The sequence below is a fragment of the Athene cunicularia genome (assembly GCF_003259725.1).
Source record: "Athene cunicularia isolate RWA chromosome 8 unlocalized genomic scaffold, athCun1 chr8_part1, whole genome shotgun sequence".
Lineage (NCBI taxonomy): Eukaryota > Metazoa > Chordata > Aves > Strigiformes > Strigidae > Athene > Athene cunicularia.
The window spans coordinates 30,602,356-30,617,661 of record NW_020799109.1 but is presented as its reverse complement, the minus strand read 5'-3'; the positions used below and the strand labels follow the sequence as shown (position 1 = coordinate 30,617,661).

Sequence of the window (15,306 nt, the reverse complement as noted above, 5' to 3'; positions counted from 1 at the left end):
CTCCATGCTCTTCCTCCTTGTTGGTCATCAGTGAAGGCTTTGACGAGGTTGCAGAGGAAAAAAATGTGTGTGCACACAGTATTTACCTTTTGAAGGAGAAATGCTAGTTGTGCCTAAAGTTAGGTGTTAGTTTGGAATAAGAAGGAGCACAGGTGAAGCCACTAACCTATAAATTGAGCACGTTTTACAGTGCTGTTTAACAGTAGAACTCCATACTACGCACAAATGTCACATTAAATCAAACTGGGAGAATACAGAAAGTTTTAGAGCACGTCTTGTGATAGTGCTGTTGGTTACAAAATGCTACAGCATATTGGAGGGAGGGGTATGTCTTTGACAAGTATTCAAGGACTGATGGGGACAGAGAGAAGACTGCATTCATAAAGAGGTACTCTGAATTTGGGAGATGCCAGGTCTGGTAGAGCTTAGGGATTTACAGGCCAATCAGTTAAAAAAAAACCCAAACAGACGAACAACAACCAGTAAGTGTCAGTGAAAGGGAATTAAATGAGAGTAAAGGTATCAAAATTTGAAAACTGTTAAAACTAGAAGAAGCAGCTGAAGAAGAAAATGACGAATTTAAATGTAGGTAACAGATTTGAGCATTGTGAAGTGGGAAATAATTTGCATAAACTAAATATTTGTATTTAGTTTAAAGTATTTGTATATTAAGAAAACTCAAGTATATTGTGGGTGGATCACCGCTCTAATGAGAGTAGCTATCCTTCTGCATGGGTTTAGAGATTCAGAGTTTGGTGTGCTTTTTGCTGTTAATCCATGACATTTATCTAGTAATCTAGATAGTATAAAATATTTTCAGTAACATATCCAAATCTATCTATGGGGTTTCTTTAAATTTCAGCAGGTAAGTTCTGAACTTTTTGTTTTAATGTTGTTCTTTCACCAGTGGCTCAGCACCTATAGTTTCTAGGTTGGTAGGAATGGACTTCCTGGGCTTGTGTAGGTGGGTATTTACTTAGGAGTCCAGGATTACTGGTCTGATGCTATTTTCATAAGATTTACAGACTTAATTGTAGAAGTTGTTCTGAATAAACACAAGCAAGTTGCAGCTTTCTCTGGGATCTTGCCAACTCTTTTGGTAATTGTGAGAATAATAATGTTCCCTTTCCCCCTTGTTCTCTTACAGGTCACGTGGATTGCCAAAGCTGAAAGAGTCCCGTTCCCATGAGTCTTTACTGAGCCCAGGCAGCGCTGTGGAGGCCCTGGATCTTGGGTCAGAAGAAAAAGTCTTTGTCAAACCACTTCACAGCAGTATCCTTGGACAAGACTTCTGCTTTGAGGTAAAGAACACTCTCCAAACACGCAGCCGATTATATGCTGTCAGTTGGTCTGAACCCTTGCCATACGCTGTTCTGTGACTTTGTAATTGGAGAGCAGAGCAGCAGCCGCTGCTATCCTGAGGTTTGGGTGGGGGCTGTTGAACCAGATGTGATTCTAAAGTCCTTGAGGCTAATGACATCAATCACTCAATGGAGAGAAGTCTTTTTCAATTACTGAGTCTTCTAATTGAAAAATCTCCTTAGTTTGATAAATATCTCAGCATTTGAAGTTTGCATGCAATTGTATAGTTGAAACATACTATTGTTCATAAGTTGTGCATTCATCCTCTTCAAATTCACCTAAAATTAAATTTAGGAAATATATTGTAACTGAGAAATGTGATTTCCAGTCAGAGCCCCCCTCCATTAGCTCAGCCTGTTCTCCAGTTGCTAAAGGAGAAGCTTCAGTAACTGCGGCCATGTCCGTGGCGCCACAGAGCAGGATCCTCTTGCTGTTTCAGCACAGGCTGCAGCACAGCACCACGTGGCTTCTAGCTCCGCTTCCAAAACAGACTGTCTGTGTGAGCAGAGTCCTTACCTTGCAGGACCAGCAGCGTATTCGTGTGTGCAATTTGGTTATGTCCAAGGTCATCATAATCTGTCGTGGCAGGGGCGGGTGACAGTCTGTCTTCAGCAGGGTTAGTCAGATGTGTCTAAACTTCTGGAACAAAAATCTGTTTACAACCTGGAAAACTGCTTTGGCAGAAAACCAGGATATCAGGCCCTTCTCCCTCGGGTTGTATCCAGGAACTGTTCCTGTTTGCTTCAGTCTCATTCTTCTGGTTGGAAACACTTTCCAGCTTGCTTAGGTTTGGGCTGTTGAGTGGAAAAACTGGCAACAACTTAGCTCTGAGGCTGTTGCCTCAAACTGCTTTTTAATTGTGGGTACAAATGAATGGAAAGAGTAAATGAAGCTTGTCAGACTACGTAAAACCAAGGTAGTTCCCTCCTGCATGAAAGCAGAGTTGTGTATGGCATCGAGTGTCAGGACTGGATCAGAGCTCAACTCCTTTCGGTTGGTTTTAGACTGTTGCTGTATATATGGACCCTTGGAAACATTTTGTATTTGCTGAAGACACTGTTTATAGTGTTTTGCATTATATTAATATATTGTTAGTTCTGTCTGTCTTTACACTGTTAGTAACCAAATCATCTGCCTCTGGGACTTAACAGGGAAAACTGCAAGCATTTAATAGCTGTGGATCAATTAACAAGTGTTTAAAAAAATAAATTAGCTGGTTGATTAAAGCCTTGTATAAAAGTCTTTAAGAGGAACCTCTGGTGCTCTTCATGTTTCTTTAGTTTTATATTAATTTGAACTGACTTATTTTCTGTACATTTTGTGGACCTTTTAACCTCTCTGCCTTCTAGGCTCCTTGTATTGTTTTCCTGACTTTTTTGTATTTACTTTGTTGCTCAAGCATTGCTTATCTTCTTCCTTGCTTTTTGCAGCCTCTTACATGGCTCCTAGGCTTGCCTGAACTCAACCTGTCATTTATATATTCCAGGTAACCTACTCCAGTGGCAGTAAATGCTTCAGTTGTTCCTCTGCAGCAGAGAGGGACAAGTGGATGGAAAACCTACGCAGAACAGTGCAGCCAAATAAGGTAATACAAACTGTAGAAATAAGATTACCAGGGGAATGGAGGTGATGTGATTGGATTTAGTCCAGTGTACCAGGGCTTCCCACAGATGCATCCTCAATTAATTTAGTCTGGTGAGAAACCCACTCATCAGTGTATCAGAAGCTGCTGTGTACTATTCTAGTGAGTGCAGTAGGTCAAACCTTTAATAAATAAATAGAGGTCAGCATGCTTCCTGAACCCTAACCCAGTGCCTGCTTATGATGTTTCAGACTGGATTTCTGATACCATGCATGTCAGAAGGATTGGGCATGGCTTCACAGGTTTCATGTTTTACTGTGGGGGCACAGTTTGGGTGGTGAAAAAAAAAGGAATTTGAGCCAGAGGGAGAAGTTACTGATCAGCTAGAAATATCTGGTAAGTCACCTCTGTAGCTGGCATACCACCTTCAAGGGAAAGGTAACAGTTATTCACAAGAGTAAACAGTGCAGCGTGCCACACCAACCCAGCAGCATTTGAGGGGCTCCTGTGCAGAGTGTTTGTTTTCTAAAGCATTTCAAAGACAGCTTTTTTTGAGAAGAAAAATGTTCTATCCCCCACCTCTGATATACAAAAGACAGCCCTTTCCCTCTATTTTAGAAAATGTCTGATTTTTCTAGGTATGTTGATTCTCTGAAGATTAGAGAATCTGATTCTGAATTCTGACTCTGTCCCTACCTTGGACACAAAAGGCAGCCCTTTGCTGCTGCTTTAGAAGACAAAATACTCCCATTTTTAGGGATTTTGAATCAAAGCTGAGCTCTTTCTTCTGCACAGGACAACTGCCGTCGAGCTGAAAATGTCCTCCGTCTCTGGATCATTGAGGCAAAGGACCTGGCCCCCAAGAAGAAATACTTCTGTGAGCTGTGCCTTGATGACACTCTCTTTGCCCGCACCACCAGCAAAACAAAAGCAGATAACATTTTCTGGGGAGAGCACTTTGAATTCTACGGTCTTCCACCACTTCATAGCATCACAGTTCACATCTACAAGGATGTGGAGAAGAAGAAGAAGAAGGACAAGAACAATTATGTAGGCCTAGTCAACATTCCCATGGCCAGTGTAACCGGTCGCCAGTTTGTGGAAAAATGGTACCCAGTCAGCACACCTACACCCAACAAAGGGAAGTCAGGAGGACCTTCCATTCGGATTAAGTCCCGTTATCAGACCATCACCATCTTGCCCATGGAGCAATACAAAGAGTTTGCAGAGTTTGTTACCAGCAACTACACTATGCTGTGCTCTGTGCTGGAACCTGTGATCAGCGTAAGGAATAAGGAAGAGATGGCTTGTGCTTTGGTGCACATTCTTCAGAGCACTGGGAGAGCTAAGGTAAGAACAGGTGGCTCCTGTCAAAATTACTCCCTCTTGCTGCTGATAGGTGATATCTTTTCAGCTAGAAACTAGGAAGCCCATGACCATAAGCAAAAGCAGAGGGTGCCTGATGGGGTAACGCTGAGAAAAGGGTCTCAGAAGTATTTGAAAAGACTTGGGCAGTTGCGTCTGCCAGGAAGGCATATAGATAGACACAATACCAGTAAGGATGAAGAGTTGATACAAAGGTTAAACTGCTGTGTACAAAGTATAATTGGGAGGACTATGTAACTTCATGTTGTTTTGAAAGCTTAGGGCCTGCACCTTAGTGTTCAGGAACCTTTTCTGTATTTCTAAAATCATGATACAGGATAAAAAATAAGTAAGCAAGAGATGAGTAAACTGGAGAATTACTTCTATAAATAAGTCTTTGATGCAGTGAACAGCAGGGTGCCATTGTTGATTCATTGCTAAGTCAGCTAATCGATGCTAACACTGATATGGTCAGCGTTTGAACAGCCATTTGGAGAATCTATACTCAGTTAATGATGATCCCACCTGCCCCAAGGATGTTATTAGGACTTGTGGGTGCACACTGACGGTTCTCTGTGAGGCAGTAGTTAGAGTGAGCCTCCATTTTTTTGAATAGACTGGGGAAATATCCTGTAGATCCTGGGGAAATTATGAGAAGCATTAACAAGCATTGATTTATCTGGATTGCTGCCTGCCAAGTGGGTGTGTGAGTAGTACCAATCTGTAGTCAGCTTCTTCCAGTAATGCCAGCTAGACCAAGTTAAGCACAGCCAACCACAAGTTGGAGGTGTGGAAGGATAGCCATAAGCAACATCCAAGGGATGGCTTAATTTAACTGTTCCAGAAAGGTCCCTTTATGTTTGCACAATCATATACTGCTTTCTACTGTTCTCCCCTTGGAATATGTCTCAGAAAGGCTAGTACTGTGTGATAGTGTGTGATGGGAAGTCATTCCTTACCAAGTTGTTTGTCTGGTAGCTGGGGTAGCTCCCACAGGGTTGTGTTGAAATCCTGCTGGAAAGCAGGCTCTGGATTCCTGCAGTGCTAGCTGCAACAGGTAGATAAATTAGTGTTATAACCTTGTCTTCCTACTACCTGAACGCTTGAACCTCTATTTATTGGAAGCATTGAGCAGCTTAGGCTGCCATAACCTAAGCTGCAAAGAGGGTACATTTCCAGTTCACACTATGCTGGTGGTAATACAGCTGGATGGTTCCCAGTTTGCACCAGGTGAAAATAATTCTCTCAGATTTTTCTGAAAAAGAACAGCAATAATGGATTGAAAACCAAGAGTACTAGTGTATTTTTGATCTATGTTTATCGTACATAATTTGTTCCATGTATTTTAGACTCACATGCTAGCAGGGCGTTATTGGCTTCTGTAGTTAATGGGGTTATGAAACTTTACTACAGCACTCTTTGAACTGTTTGGAGGATGCTGCTGTTTGCAGCAGAACTGGCAAGTCTGAGTTATCACTCATCCCTAATTCAGGGTGGTGTTTTGGTTTTGGAGGGTTTTTTTTTGGGAACAGTTTGAAGAAAAAAAAAAGAGAAAGAGAGAAATATGCTTCCTCTCCTGGAGAACTTGGCGGTGGCTGAAATTGGATCTTGCAAAATACCAAGTATTTCTTGTGAAATGCTGGGTGTCCTTGACTCACATAAAGTTATCACTTCAGGAAGTAAGTATTACTGTAGCATTAGACCCTCTATCAAGAGGTTATTTGTTGTATCAAGGTTTGCTGATATTTCCTGCCTGGGCATTTGAATACCATTCAAGTTAAGCCATATAGATTCACAGCAGGTATTTTAACTTTTTTCCCAAAGACTGAACCACTTTTGGTTTGTGAATTTAATTTATATAAGCCATTTTTCTTATTTAAATTTCACCAAGCTGTAAAAACTTGTGCCTAACTTCCATTTTGGGTTTTTAAATCCAGGTTTGCATGCAATATTCAGTATTAAAAGATAAATACAATATCACAGTTTCTTTCAGCAGACAAAGCCACTGATAAACAAACTGGTGAGGGTTTCTGTTCAGGATCTAAGCTGAAACATAAGCTTGGCTGTAAAGGTCTTCTTTTAGAGACTTTTGCTTCTCCCTTTATAATTTGTGATCTATATCATTTTATAAGTATAATAAACCCAAGAGGAGCCTAGCTATTTCCTTGGCCCATAGTACATGTAACATGTACACTTCTTGTCCCAACCTGAGCAATTATTTAAGTAATCCTCTGGCTCCTCCATTTATCCTTCCTTCTTGGCTTCTGCAATTAGCCTGGCCTGGCTGAGTGTGCTTAAAATAACCTCTTGCCATTTGACCTTTTTCTTCAGGACTTCCTGACGGATTTGGTGATGTCTGAGGTAGATCGTTGTGGGGAGCATGATGTCTTGATCTTCAGGGAGAACACACTTGCTACCAAAGCTATTGAGGAATACCTGAAGTTGGTAGGGCAGAAGTATCTTCATGATGCACTAGGTAAGAAAGTGCCTGTCTGTCACCTGTTTGCTTAGCGAGGGCTAACCCTGACCTGTCTGCTCTGTGACTGAAGCACCTAATGTGGGATGGGAAGGAGCTGCCTCAGCACTCAGCCCGGCTGTCTAGTATACAGAGAGCAGAATATCTGCAGCCTTACTCTTGATGCCCTTCATCCACACAAAGGAAGATGCTTTTTGGTGCCTACAGGAGTAGCACCCAAGGAAAGGCAAACTTGGTATAATATTGCTTAGTCCCTCTTTAAATAACCTTTTGTGCCTCCAGATGTGATGAAGAGTTATAATACTGCAGTTGATTTGTGGGCAACAGTGATTGCTCCATCTGATATATTAACAGGCTTTAAAAAGGGATTTTGACAGAGTTTAAGAGCGGAAATTGAGACTGGTATCTTGTGTTGCGGTGTCAGGAGTGAATCTGGTATTGTATGCAATACAATTAGATCAATTAGATGGAATTTCAGAAAGGGTTAAGAATGTGAAGCATGTATTTCACTAATCTCCTTTTACAAACGTCCTGAGCTTGCTTTAGGCTGAAATGCCACCACCTAGGGGGTTAGATATTCTTAGGGGTATTTGGTTGACAACCAAAGTTCTCATCCACAGGTGTGTGTCGCTGGGGTGTCTCGCGTCAGTCTCTTTCTCTTGTAGTTAACAGGAAACGTTAGCTACACTGTGCTAAGCATGTGGTGCCCACCCTAGCACTCGGGTTGAGTGCAGGTAGTACACAAAAATTCATTTCCAGGTCTTCAGCTGTAGATATTGGTAATGCTGGTACATTCCAGATAAACCCTTGGACTTGCTCAGCCCTTACCTTTTTCACAAGCAATTAATTCATAAACATTTGTGTTAACCTTTTAAACTGGTACCTTGCCCCAACAAAAATCTGTAGACAAACATGGCCAGAGGGAGTGTGGCTGCAGGGCTACTGGGCAGCACAGGGCAGGAGATCAGGATGCCGTGGGAGCCTCCTGCCTGTGTTTATCCAAAGTGCTCTTTATTCACTGCCTCATTAAAACTGCCTGGCCGACCTGTGATCTCCTACTCCATTCCCCCATGAGGTCTTAATGTCCACAGTTAACATGCCAGAGTGAATTCTGATAAATGTATTATTGTCCCCTCTCCACCAAAAGGTTCTGCACTTTTCATAAGCCACTGTCTTGGGAATTACTGTCCACACAACTAATATTGCTGTAAAGAATGCCAAAAATATGCATGCTCTCATCCAAAGATGCTCACAGCCTCGCTGCAGTTAGCTTTTACCAACCCCACACAATCTTTGTTTTCCATAATTACACGATAAGCCACCCATCCCTCTGTTGTTTCTTAGGTAAAGAAAGCTTTGGAAATTAATACAAGAGAAACAAGATTGGTCCAAAGCTGAGTCCCGCACCACATCCTTTCACAAACAAACAAACTAAAAAAGCAGCTTGCTTTCCCAGCAGTCTTACTTGTCCTCAGCAATCCCAGACGCTGGCAAGTCATCAAGGAGATAGTTGGCTAAATTAGTGCTTCAAGGGTCAGTATAGTCAGGTCTGTGATTATAAGCATTTTGGCCATTTCTTAAGTTTAATGAGCCTCTTCTGGTAGTCTTATTCTCATGGGTGGAACCACTGAGCATAAATCGCAGTCTTAGGCTCTCGCTGGCATGGAGAAATGAGCAGTGTATTACTTTGTGCTGTGCTCTTCAGCAGACTAAACAATCAGCTGTAGGACCAGTATATTATATTTGAATGCAAGCCCCTTAATGTGCAGTAATTATATAAAAAATATTTTGAAATTAATGACTTCTAATACATGATTTAGAGCTGAACGATAAGACTGTAAATCATAGACATGAGAGATGGGAAATCTCCCTAAGGTCATCTGGCTTGTCTGTAGCTCAGGGCAAGGTTGCTTATGACAATATACCCATCTAATTCTTTGTCAAGTTCTAAATGTCATTTTGCTCAGATGCCATGTTCTTTGAAAGGATTAACAACGTTACACTTGGTGTTAGCTGTTTAATACATTTGGAAGAGCATCTTAGTATATGATTAAGGCAGGGTCTCATGGACCACAAAGAGAAAGTTTCAGATGTGTTTAAGGGGGAAAAAAATGTTATCCAGTAAACAACAGCTAAAACAGAATTGGCTCAACAGAAGTAATGACGAGAGTTTTGCAAATAAGTGATCTAGATGCCCTCAGCATAAATTTTTTGGACCCCAACAAAAAAAAAAGCTTAAGAAAATGTGCTGCCTGCTTTGCTTGCAAGAACACTGCTGACTTGAGATTTGGGGATGGGGGTTGGTAGGTCTTTAAGGGTTTTTGTGAAAACAAAGACAAAGAAAAACAAAACCCTTTTGCACAAACAAGCCTTGTGGTGTTAGCTCGGAGCCAGCAAGATCATCTGAGGAGATGAACTTAAAAGACGTTGAATCATTAAATGAATGAATGAATTAAGAGTTTTTCCTAATGAACAACAGTTTAAAAAAATCACTTGATGTGTTAGCATATATAGGAGAAAAACTAGTAAGTAGTTCATTCCAATATGTCAAACAAAGCAAACTTTTATCTGGTTTTGTACATGTCCAGTTTCTGTTGTGATGCCCTAAGAGAAGGATGACAGAAATGCAAAGGATTTTGAAATATGCAGGCTATAAAAATGTCATAAGGTGTTGATAGGTTGAGAAAATCAGCAGTATCTGGTAGCACGCAGGTATTACTCTTATTCAAGAGTAAGGTGATACTTTTTAAAATAAATGGTAAATTTAGAAATAATAAAAATAAATAGCATTGTCAAGTGCATTTCCTGGGGAAATTATGAAGACAAATAGCACAGCTTCATTTCTAAGACTGTGGATGATTTTATAGTTGATAATGCAGTTTGAGTATAAAGTCAAATCCTGTTCTTTAGGCTACAAGTGAAGTGTCTGCAGGGTTTATAAGCAAAGCCATCCTGTTATTGCACCTATATTTGGGGGCAGCGAGGGCACAGGAGGCTGAAGCATCAGAGCAGCAGCTGTCTGATGTGGTATGGCAAATGCTCTGTTCTGAAAGAGCTGGGAGGAGTCGTGTCCCCCACATCTGGTGTCTGAAGGCTGTACTGCAGACACACGGAGCAGAAGAGGCAGTTGCCAAGGAAAGACGGAAGCAGGATTTAAAGGTGTGTCAAGGAGGCTTTTCATGTAACTACCCTGGTTTGTCATCCTCTTCCGTTTGTCCAGGGGAGTTTATCAAGGCTCTGTATGAGTCAGATGAAAACTGTGAAGTGGATCCCAGCAAATGTTCATCCAGTGAATTAACTGATCATCAGAGCAACCTGAAAATGTGTTGTGAACTGGCCTTCTGCAAGATTATCAATTCTTACTGGTGAGGCATCTTCCTTCCTCTTCTCCCTCATTAGGCCATTTGCTTAGAAGGTGCCCATTCCTCCTCTGGAGAAAACAGCAGTTGTACAGGGAAATAGCACAGACCCATCTGTCTTCTGAGACTACCTGCGTTCCTTTCCTCTCTACCTTCCTATGTGTGACACCATATTGCAGGTGAAATTTGCACCTAAATTGAGGGGTTCCAGTCCCACACACCATACCTGTCAGGAGCTTCTGCTGAAATTCTCTGCCAAGGGAACACATACTGTGGCTGTGTAAGTGAGAAGATAACAGCTTAGCTTGAAATTGGAATAAAAAGATGAAAGTTTTGGTGTCTGTAGGAAACTTTCAGACCCTTTAGATCTGTAGAATTGAACAGGAAATCATGGGGAGGAAACACTGGCAGAGAAATTTCTATTAATCTTTGTTTCTGAGTAGTAGTGAAAGAAGAAGGGCCTTTCTGCTTTGGGATGAAGCACATGGGAAATATTAAGAAAGTTTAACAAGCTGTCTAAGAATTCCAGTTATGGAGATGAGTTCAGTTTTGTTCAATTTGTTTTTAATATTCTAACACCCTGTTTGCTCCAGGGTAGTGATGGAAGGGTAGTTCTTAGCTCGCAGATCAGTGTGTCTGAAAATTACTTTGCTTAACATATATGAACAAGGGATGCTTTAAAGACTACTTAAGTATCACCAGATTAAATGGGGACCTAAAAATAGGTGCCTAATGACGTTTCCTATCCTAGAGAGAGAAAAGGAATTAAAAAAAAAAATCAATTATGTTTTCTCATGGATAATTATTTCAGGTGATTGATCACCTGTTCGACTTGTTGCATCTCGTGGCCCATGTGATTTTATTTCCTGGTTTATTGTTTTTCAGTGTGTTCCCTCGTGAGCTGAAGGAGGTATTTGCGTCTTGGAAGCAGCAGTGCCTGAGCAGAGGCAAGCAGGACATCAGTGAACGCCTGATCAGTGCCTCCCTCTTCCTCCGCTTCCTGTGCCCTGCTATCATGTCCCCCAGCCTCTTTAGCCTCATGCAGGAGTATCCTGACGACCGGACATCTCGCACACTCACACTTATTGCTAAAGTCATTCAGAATCTCGCCAATTTTGCTAAGTAGGTGGTGGCAGTAAAACTGAAATCTGTGCCTCAGAGGTGCAAGTCACTGCAGGTTACTATGGAGCAAGGAAAGCCCTGCTTGGTAGTCATGTTTGCAGGCAGCTGATTCTGATTCTCTGTCAAATTGCAGGCAGCTTTAGAAAAGGAGGAAACTTCTCACTTATATGTGAACGCTGTTTCCCTTGAGACACCTTAGTGTTGAGCTAGATAAATTCTCCTTTTCACATGCAGATTTGGGCTGTGTTGAATTCAGTAGAGGGGACTAGCATAAAACCAAGAAGAGACATGCATTAGCATGCCAATGTGTATGCTATTTCAGAAGAAAAAAAGCCCATTCCTACCATGGGTCATGATTTTCCTTCTTTTGCCAGAATTCCGAGCTGAATGATATAGAGGGTATGGCATGTCTCTTACAGAGGAGGAGATGCAGGGAAGGGGAAAGGAAAACGGGTGTTTGTGGGAGGGAGGGGGGAGAGATGTGTTGAGCCCTTGATCATAATATGCACAGTGAATTACTGGTATTTAAAGAAGTACAAGAAAGCAGTGAATCTCTTAAATAGTCAATTTTTTTTTTTTTTCTACCAGGCCAAATCTAGACTGGGAGACCAGGCAGGTCTAAAGTTAAGCGTTTAAGTAATTGTAAGCACTTGTACTCTATATTTTGTGTGGAGATTACTGACTGGGTTTCCCCCCTGCCCTACCCCACCCCACACACACACCTCCCCCGCCCCCCCCCGTTTTTTTGCAGGTTTGGTAATAAGGAAGAGTATATGGCCTTCATGAATGACTTTTTGGAACACGAGTGGGGAGGAATGAAGCGTTTTCTCCTGGAGATCTCTAACCCAGATACCATCTCAAACATGCCTGGATTTGAGGGCTACATCGACCTGGGCAGAGAGCTCTCAGTTTTGCATTCCCTCTTATGGGAGGTTGTGTCCCAACTTGATAAGGTAAAGCAGGATGGAGGCCCGGGAGGGTGAATCTGGCGATTGTATCATAGCAACAGTAAACACCAGGAAACATCAAGGGAGCAGCTGAAGCCTGCTTTGGGAAGAACTTTTTCAACAGCTTTTGAGAGGAATGTTTGATAGTGGTATTTCACAACTGTTCTTTCCGTGATTTCAGATTAAGACCTGAAGCAGGGCATGTGAAGTGGTTGGGCTTCAGCAGTAGTACAAACACTTTGCAGACCCTTGAGTAGGGCTGGGTATCCAGAGGTGGAGAGGGCAGCGCTTAAAAGTAGACCTGGAATTCCCTGAACGGCCTGTCCTTTCTCATAAGTAAGCTGGAAAAAAGGGAGGGTGTTTGGATAGAAAATGAAAATGTCTCAGTGCCATTTCTGATGCTAATGGAGGGGCTTTGCTGCACACCAGGCCTTACGCTGCCCAGATCTGATGGAGTAATGTGTTGGCCAGGCAGAACTGTTCTCATTAAAGGCCTGATCCAAAGCCTGCTGAGATGTTCTGTACTCTTTGGATTAGTTTTTGGTATACAAGAGGATGCCATGTTAAAACCTGGGTCCACTCGGTTTTATCCTGTAACAAAAGCAAGATGCTTTCTGCCGTGTATTGTGCTGGGGTCGTATATATTTTCCAGGTTCTGTTCTGCTGATCCCGATAGACATGGCCAACAATAAGCATTGCTTCTGTTTACCTATAGAGGGAGAAAAGGCAGCAGTTTGCTCTTCCTTAGATATGTGGCTTAGCAGGATCCAAAATCATTAAAACCTTGATAGCAAAGGTAGTTGATAAGACCCAGAAAAGCTGAGCTGTGAGTCACTACTTTTTTTTACAAGTGCTTGGAACTGTTCTATATTTCAGCTTTTAGAGGTGCATTATTTTGTCCATATTCCATTTATTTTATTCTTTCTATTGCAACTGTAGAGGTGAGGTGAATTGCAATGCACTCTTAATATTTTTATTGCATTAAGGTCTGCCAAAATAGTTATTTGTTTGGTATCTATTTTCTCACAGTACATTATTTAAAACAGAAAACAAAAAACCTGAGCTTGTTGCATCAGAGTAAATTTAAATGTCCTTGACTCAAAAAGGCAATATATATTAATCTTAGTTAATCTTAGTTTGATAACAATTTATGATCTTGTTTTTCCATTTCCCTCATACGTGCACAGAGTGTACATTCAAAATGTCTCAGGCAGCAAAGTCAGCTGTAAAGACAGTTCAGCAGACTCAGGAACACGGGCAAAGTGAGCACTCAAAAGACAGAATCCTCCATTTGTATAAATTGGGGTAAACCCACCAGTGCAGGGAACACTGCTGTGTCCTTCCAAGCTGCTCAGGCATCAGATCAAGACAAACCCAGCTCTAGTCTTTAGAACTGCAAATGGATCTTTGGATGTGATGTTAGTTACTGTGAGCTGCTCTCTGAATGTAACGGTGGTAAATGTCTTGGGCAGTGAGGAAAGGGAGACCTGGATCAAGTGTCAAAGCAGATCTGCTTTGCCCTTTCTGTAGGTTAGATGCATGGATCTATCCTAACAGGCCCTTGGGAGCTGGTATAGTGGTTTGCTAAAAAGAGAATTAAGGGGTAAAGTTACATGCAGTACTGCTTTACTGTAGGTAATGACTGGGAAATGATGAGAGAAGTCACCTCAGAGGTTTTAATAGACACAGAAGAAGTGCTGTACGAAAGCTTCTGTAAAGAGACCTTTCTTTGGAGCCAAACTGCCTGAATACCTGCTTACAGGAAAAATAAGGATATCTTTGAAAAGAGCATTGTCTTTGTACCAGTTTTACTTTCATATAAACCTCCAGCACTTCCACTTCTTCCAGCAGTCCCAAGAGCCTGAAGATGCCCTGTAGATGGTATAACCAGAAGTGACCCAAAGTGGGGAGAAAGATAAAGAGCCTGGACAAGCAGCCTTCCTTGTTGGAAGGTCAGCAGCTCTTATACTAGGCCTGGCCAACACTGAGCTAACACATAGTTGAACAAGAAGCTACACATTTAATCCCAGGCTGATGTGATAATGTTGGGATGAGGATCATTGATATTTCATGCAGTTATTTTTCACTTTTAGGTAGGGAAGAATGTCTTAATTTTTGATAACAGGGTGCTACAGAAGATGGCATCAGTGTAGGATGCCAAAAGCAAAAGGCTTATGAAACGAAACCCTTCCCTCCCCCATCTCCTTCAATTCTTGCAATTCTCTCATGACCCCCCTGAATGCCGCATCCCCTTGTCTGTTGGCATGCATTTCCTTTACCACATGACACCTTTTTCCTGGAAAGTTCCCCTCACTATAGCTGAATCTGTAGTCTGTGAATGCCCTTTAATGAGTAGATACTGTAGTTTTCACTTTGACCTCACCCACCCTGGACTTAGTTTGCTTTGCATGATAGTTTTGCATTGGAATGGCAATAGTTTTGTTTTATTGAGCATGATTTTTATTTTTGGGGGTCAATCCTAATTTCTTTTCTATTTCCTTTTCTTTCCTCAATGTCTGCTGCACCCCGTTTCGTCTCCTCCATCCATCTCGTCGCCGTGGTTACGCTGCTCCGTAACACTGCATTACGGTCCTGGCACACCCGCACACAACCACCCACCCTCCTTCCTTCCACCTCCACCCCTCCGCCTCTGTGCATCGTTATCAAAAAACTGGCGGATGTCGCGGTGCTTGTTGTCCAATTAGGGTGAAAATTCCTTCCTACAGGCGACCGTGGCAAAACTGGGACCCCTTCCTCGTATTCTTGCTGATATCACCAAATCAATGACCAACCCTACGCCGATACAGCAGCAGCTGAGGCGTTTCACTGAGCACAGCTCTAGTCCAAACGTCAGTGGCAGTCTCTCCTCAGGGCTTCAGAAGATATTTGAGGACCCCACTGATGGGTATGTAACAGCCAGAGCTCAAGGGAAGATGTGGGATAAGGGGGTTGTTAAGCCTGGTGAGAGTTGAGTGTTTCGTCACTTGAACTGGCTGCCCAGAGCAGCTGTCAGAGCAGGGAGCTTGTCATGGGCAATACACCGTCCCAGTTAAGGGGGTGCACATGGTGCACTGGAGACCTGAAACTTTTCAC

At 42.2% G+C, this 15,306-nt stretch overlaps 1 protein-coding gene across 10 annotated transcripts in view; it reads left to right on the top strand.

The window, feature by feature from the left end:
* RASAL2 (RAS protein activator like 2) overlaps positions 1–15,306 on the top strand; it is a 145,854-nt gene that overhangs the window by 113,669 nt on the left and 16,879 nt on the right. For 8 of the 10 annotated variants that reach the window (XM_026853509.1, XM_026853506.1, XM_026853505.1 and 5 more), the window contains 8 exons: positions 1,148–1,301; positions 2,849–2,947; positions 3,740–4,294; positions 6,641–6,785; positions 10,006–10,150; positions 11,030–11,266; positions 12,018–12,219; positions 14,919–15,118. In XM_026853509.1, the coding sequence (XP_026709310.1) occupies positions 1,148–1,301; positions 2,849–2,947; positions 3,740–4,294; positions 6,641–6,785; positions 10,006–10,150; positions 11,030–11,266; positions 12,018–12,219; positions 14,919–15,118 (1,737 nt within the window). The remainder of the gene's footprint in view (positions 1–1,147; positions 1,302–2,848; positions 2,948–3,739; positions 4,295–6,640; positions 6,786–10,005; positions 10,151–11,029; positions 11,267–12,017; positions 12,220–14,918; positions 15,119–15,306) is intronic. The other 2 variants (XM_026853508.1, XM_026853507.1) reach the window with 1 other exon arrangement.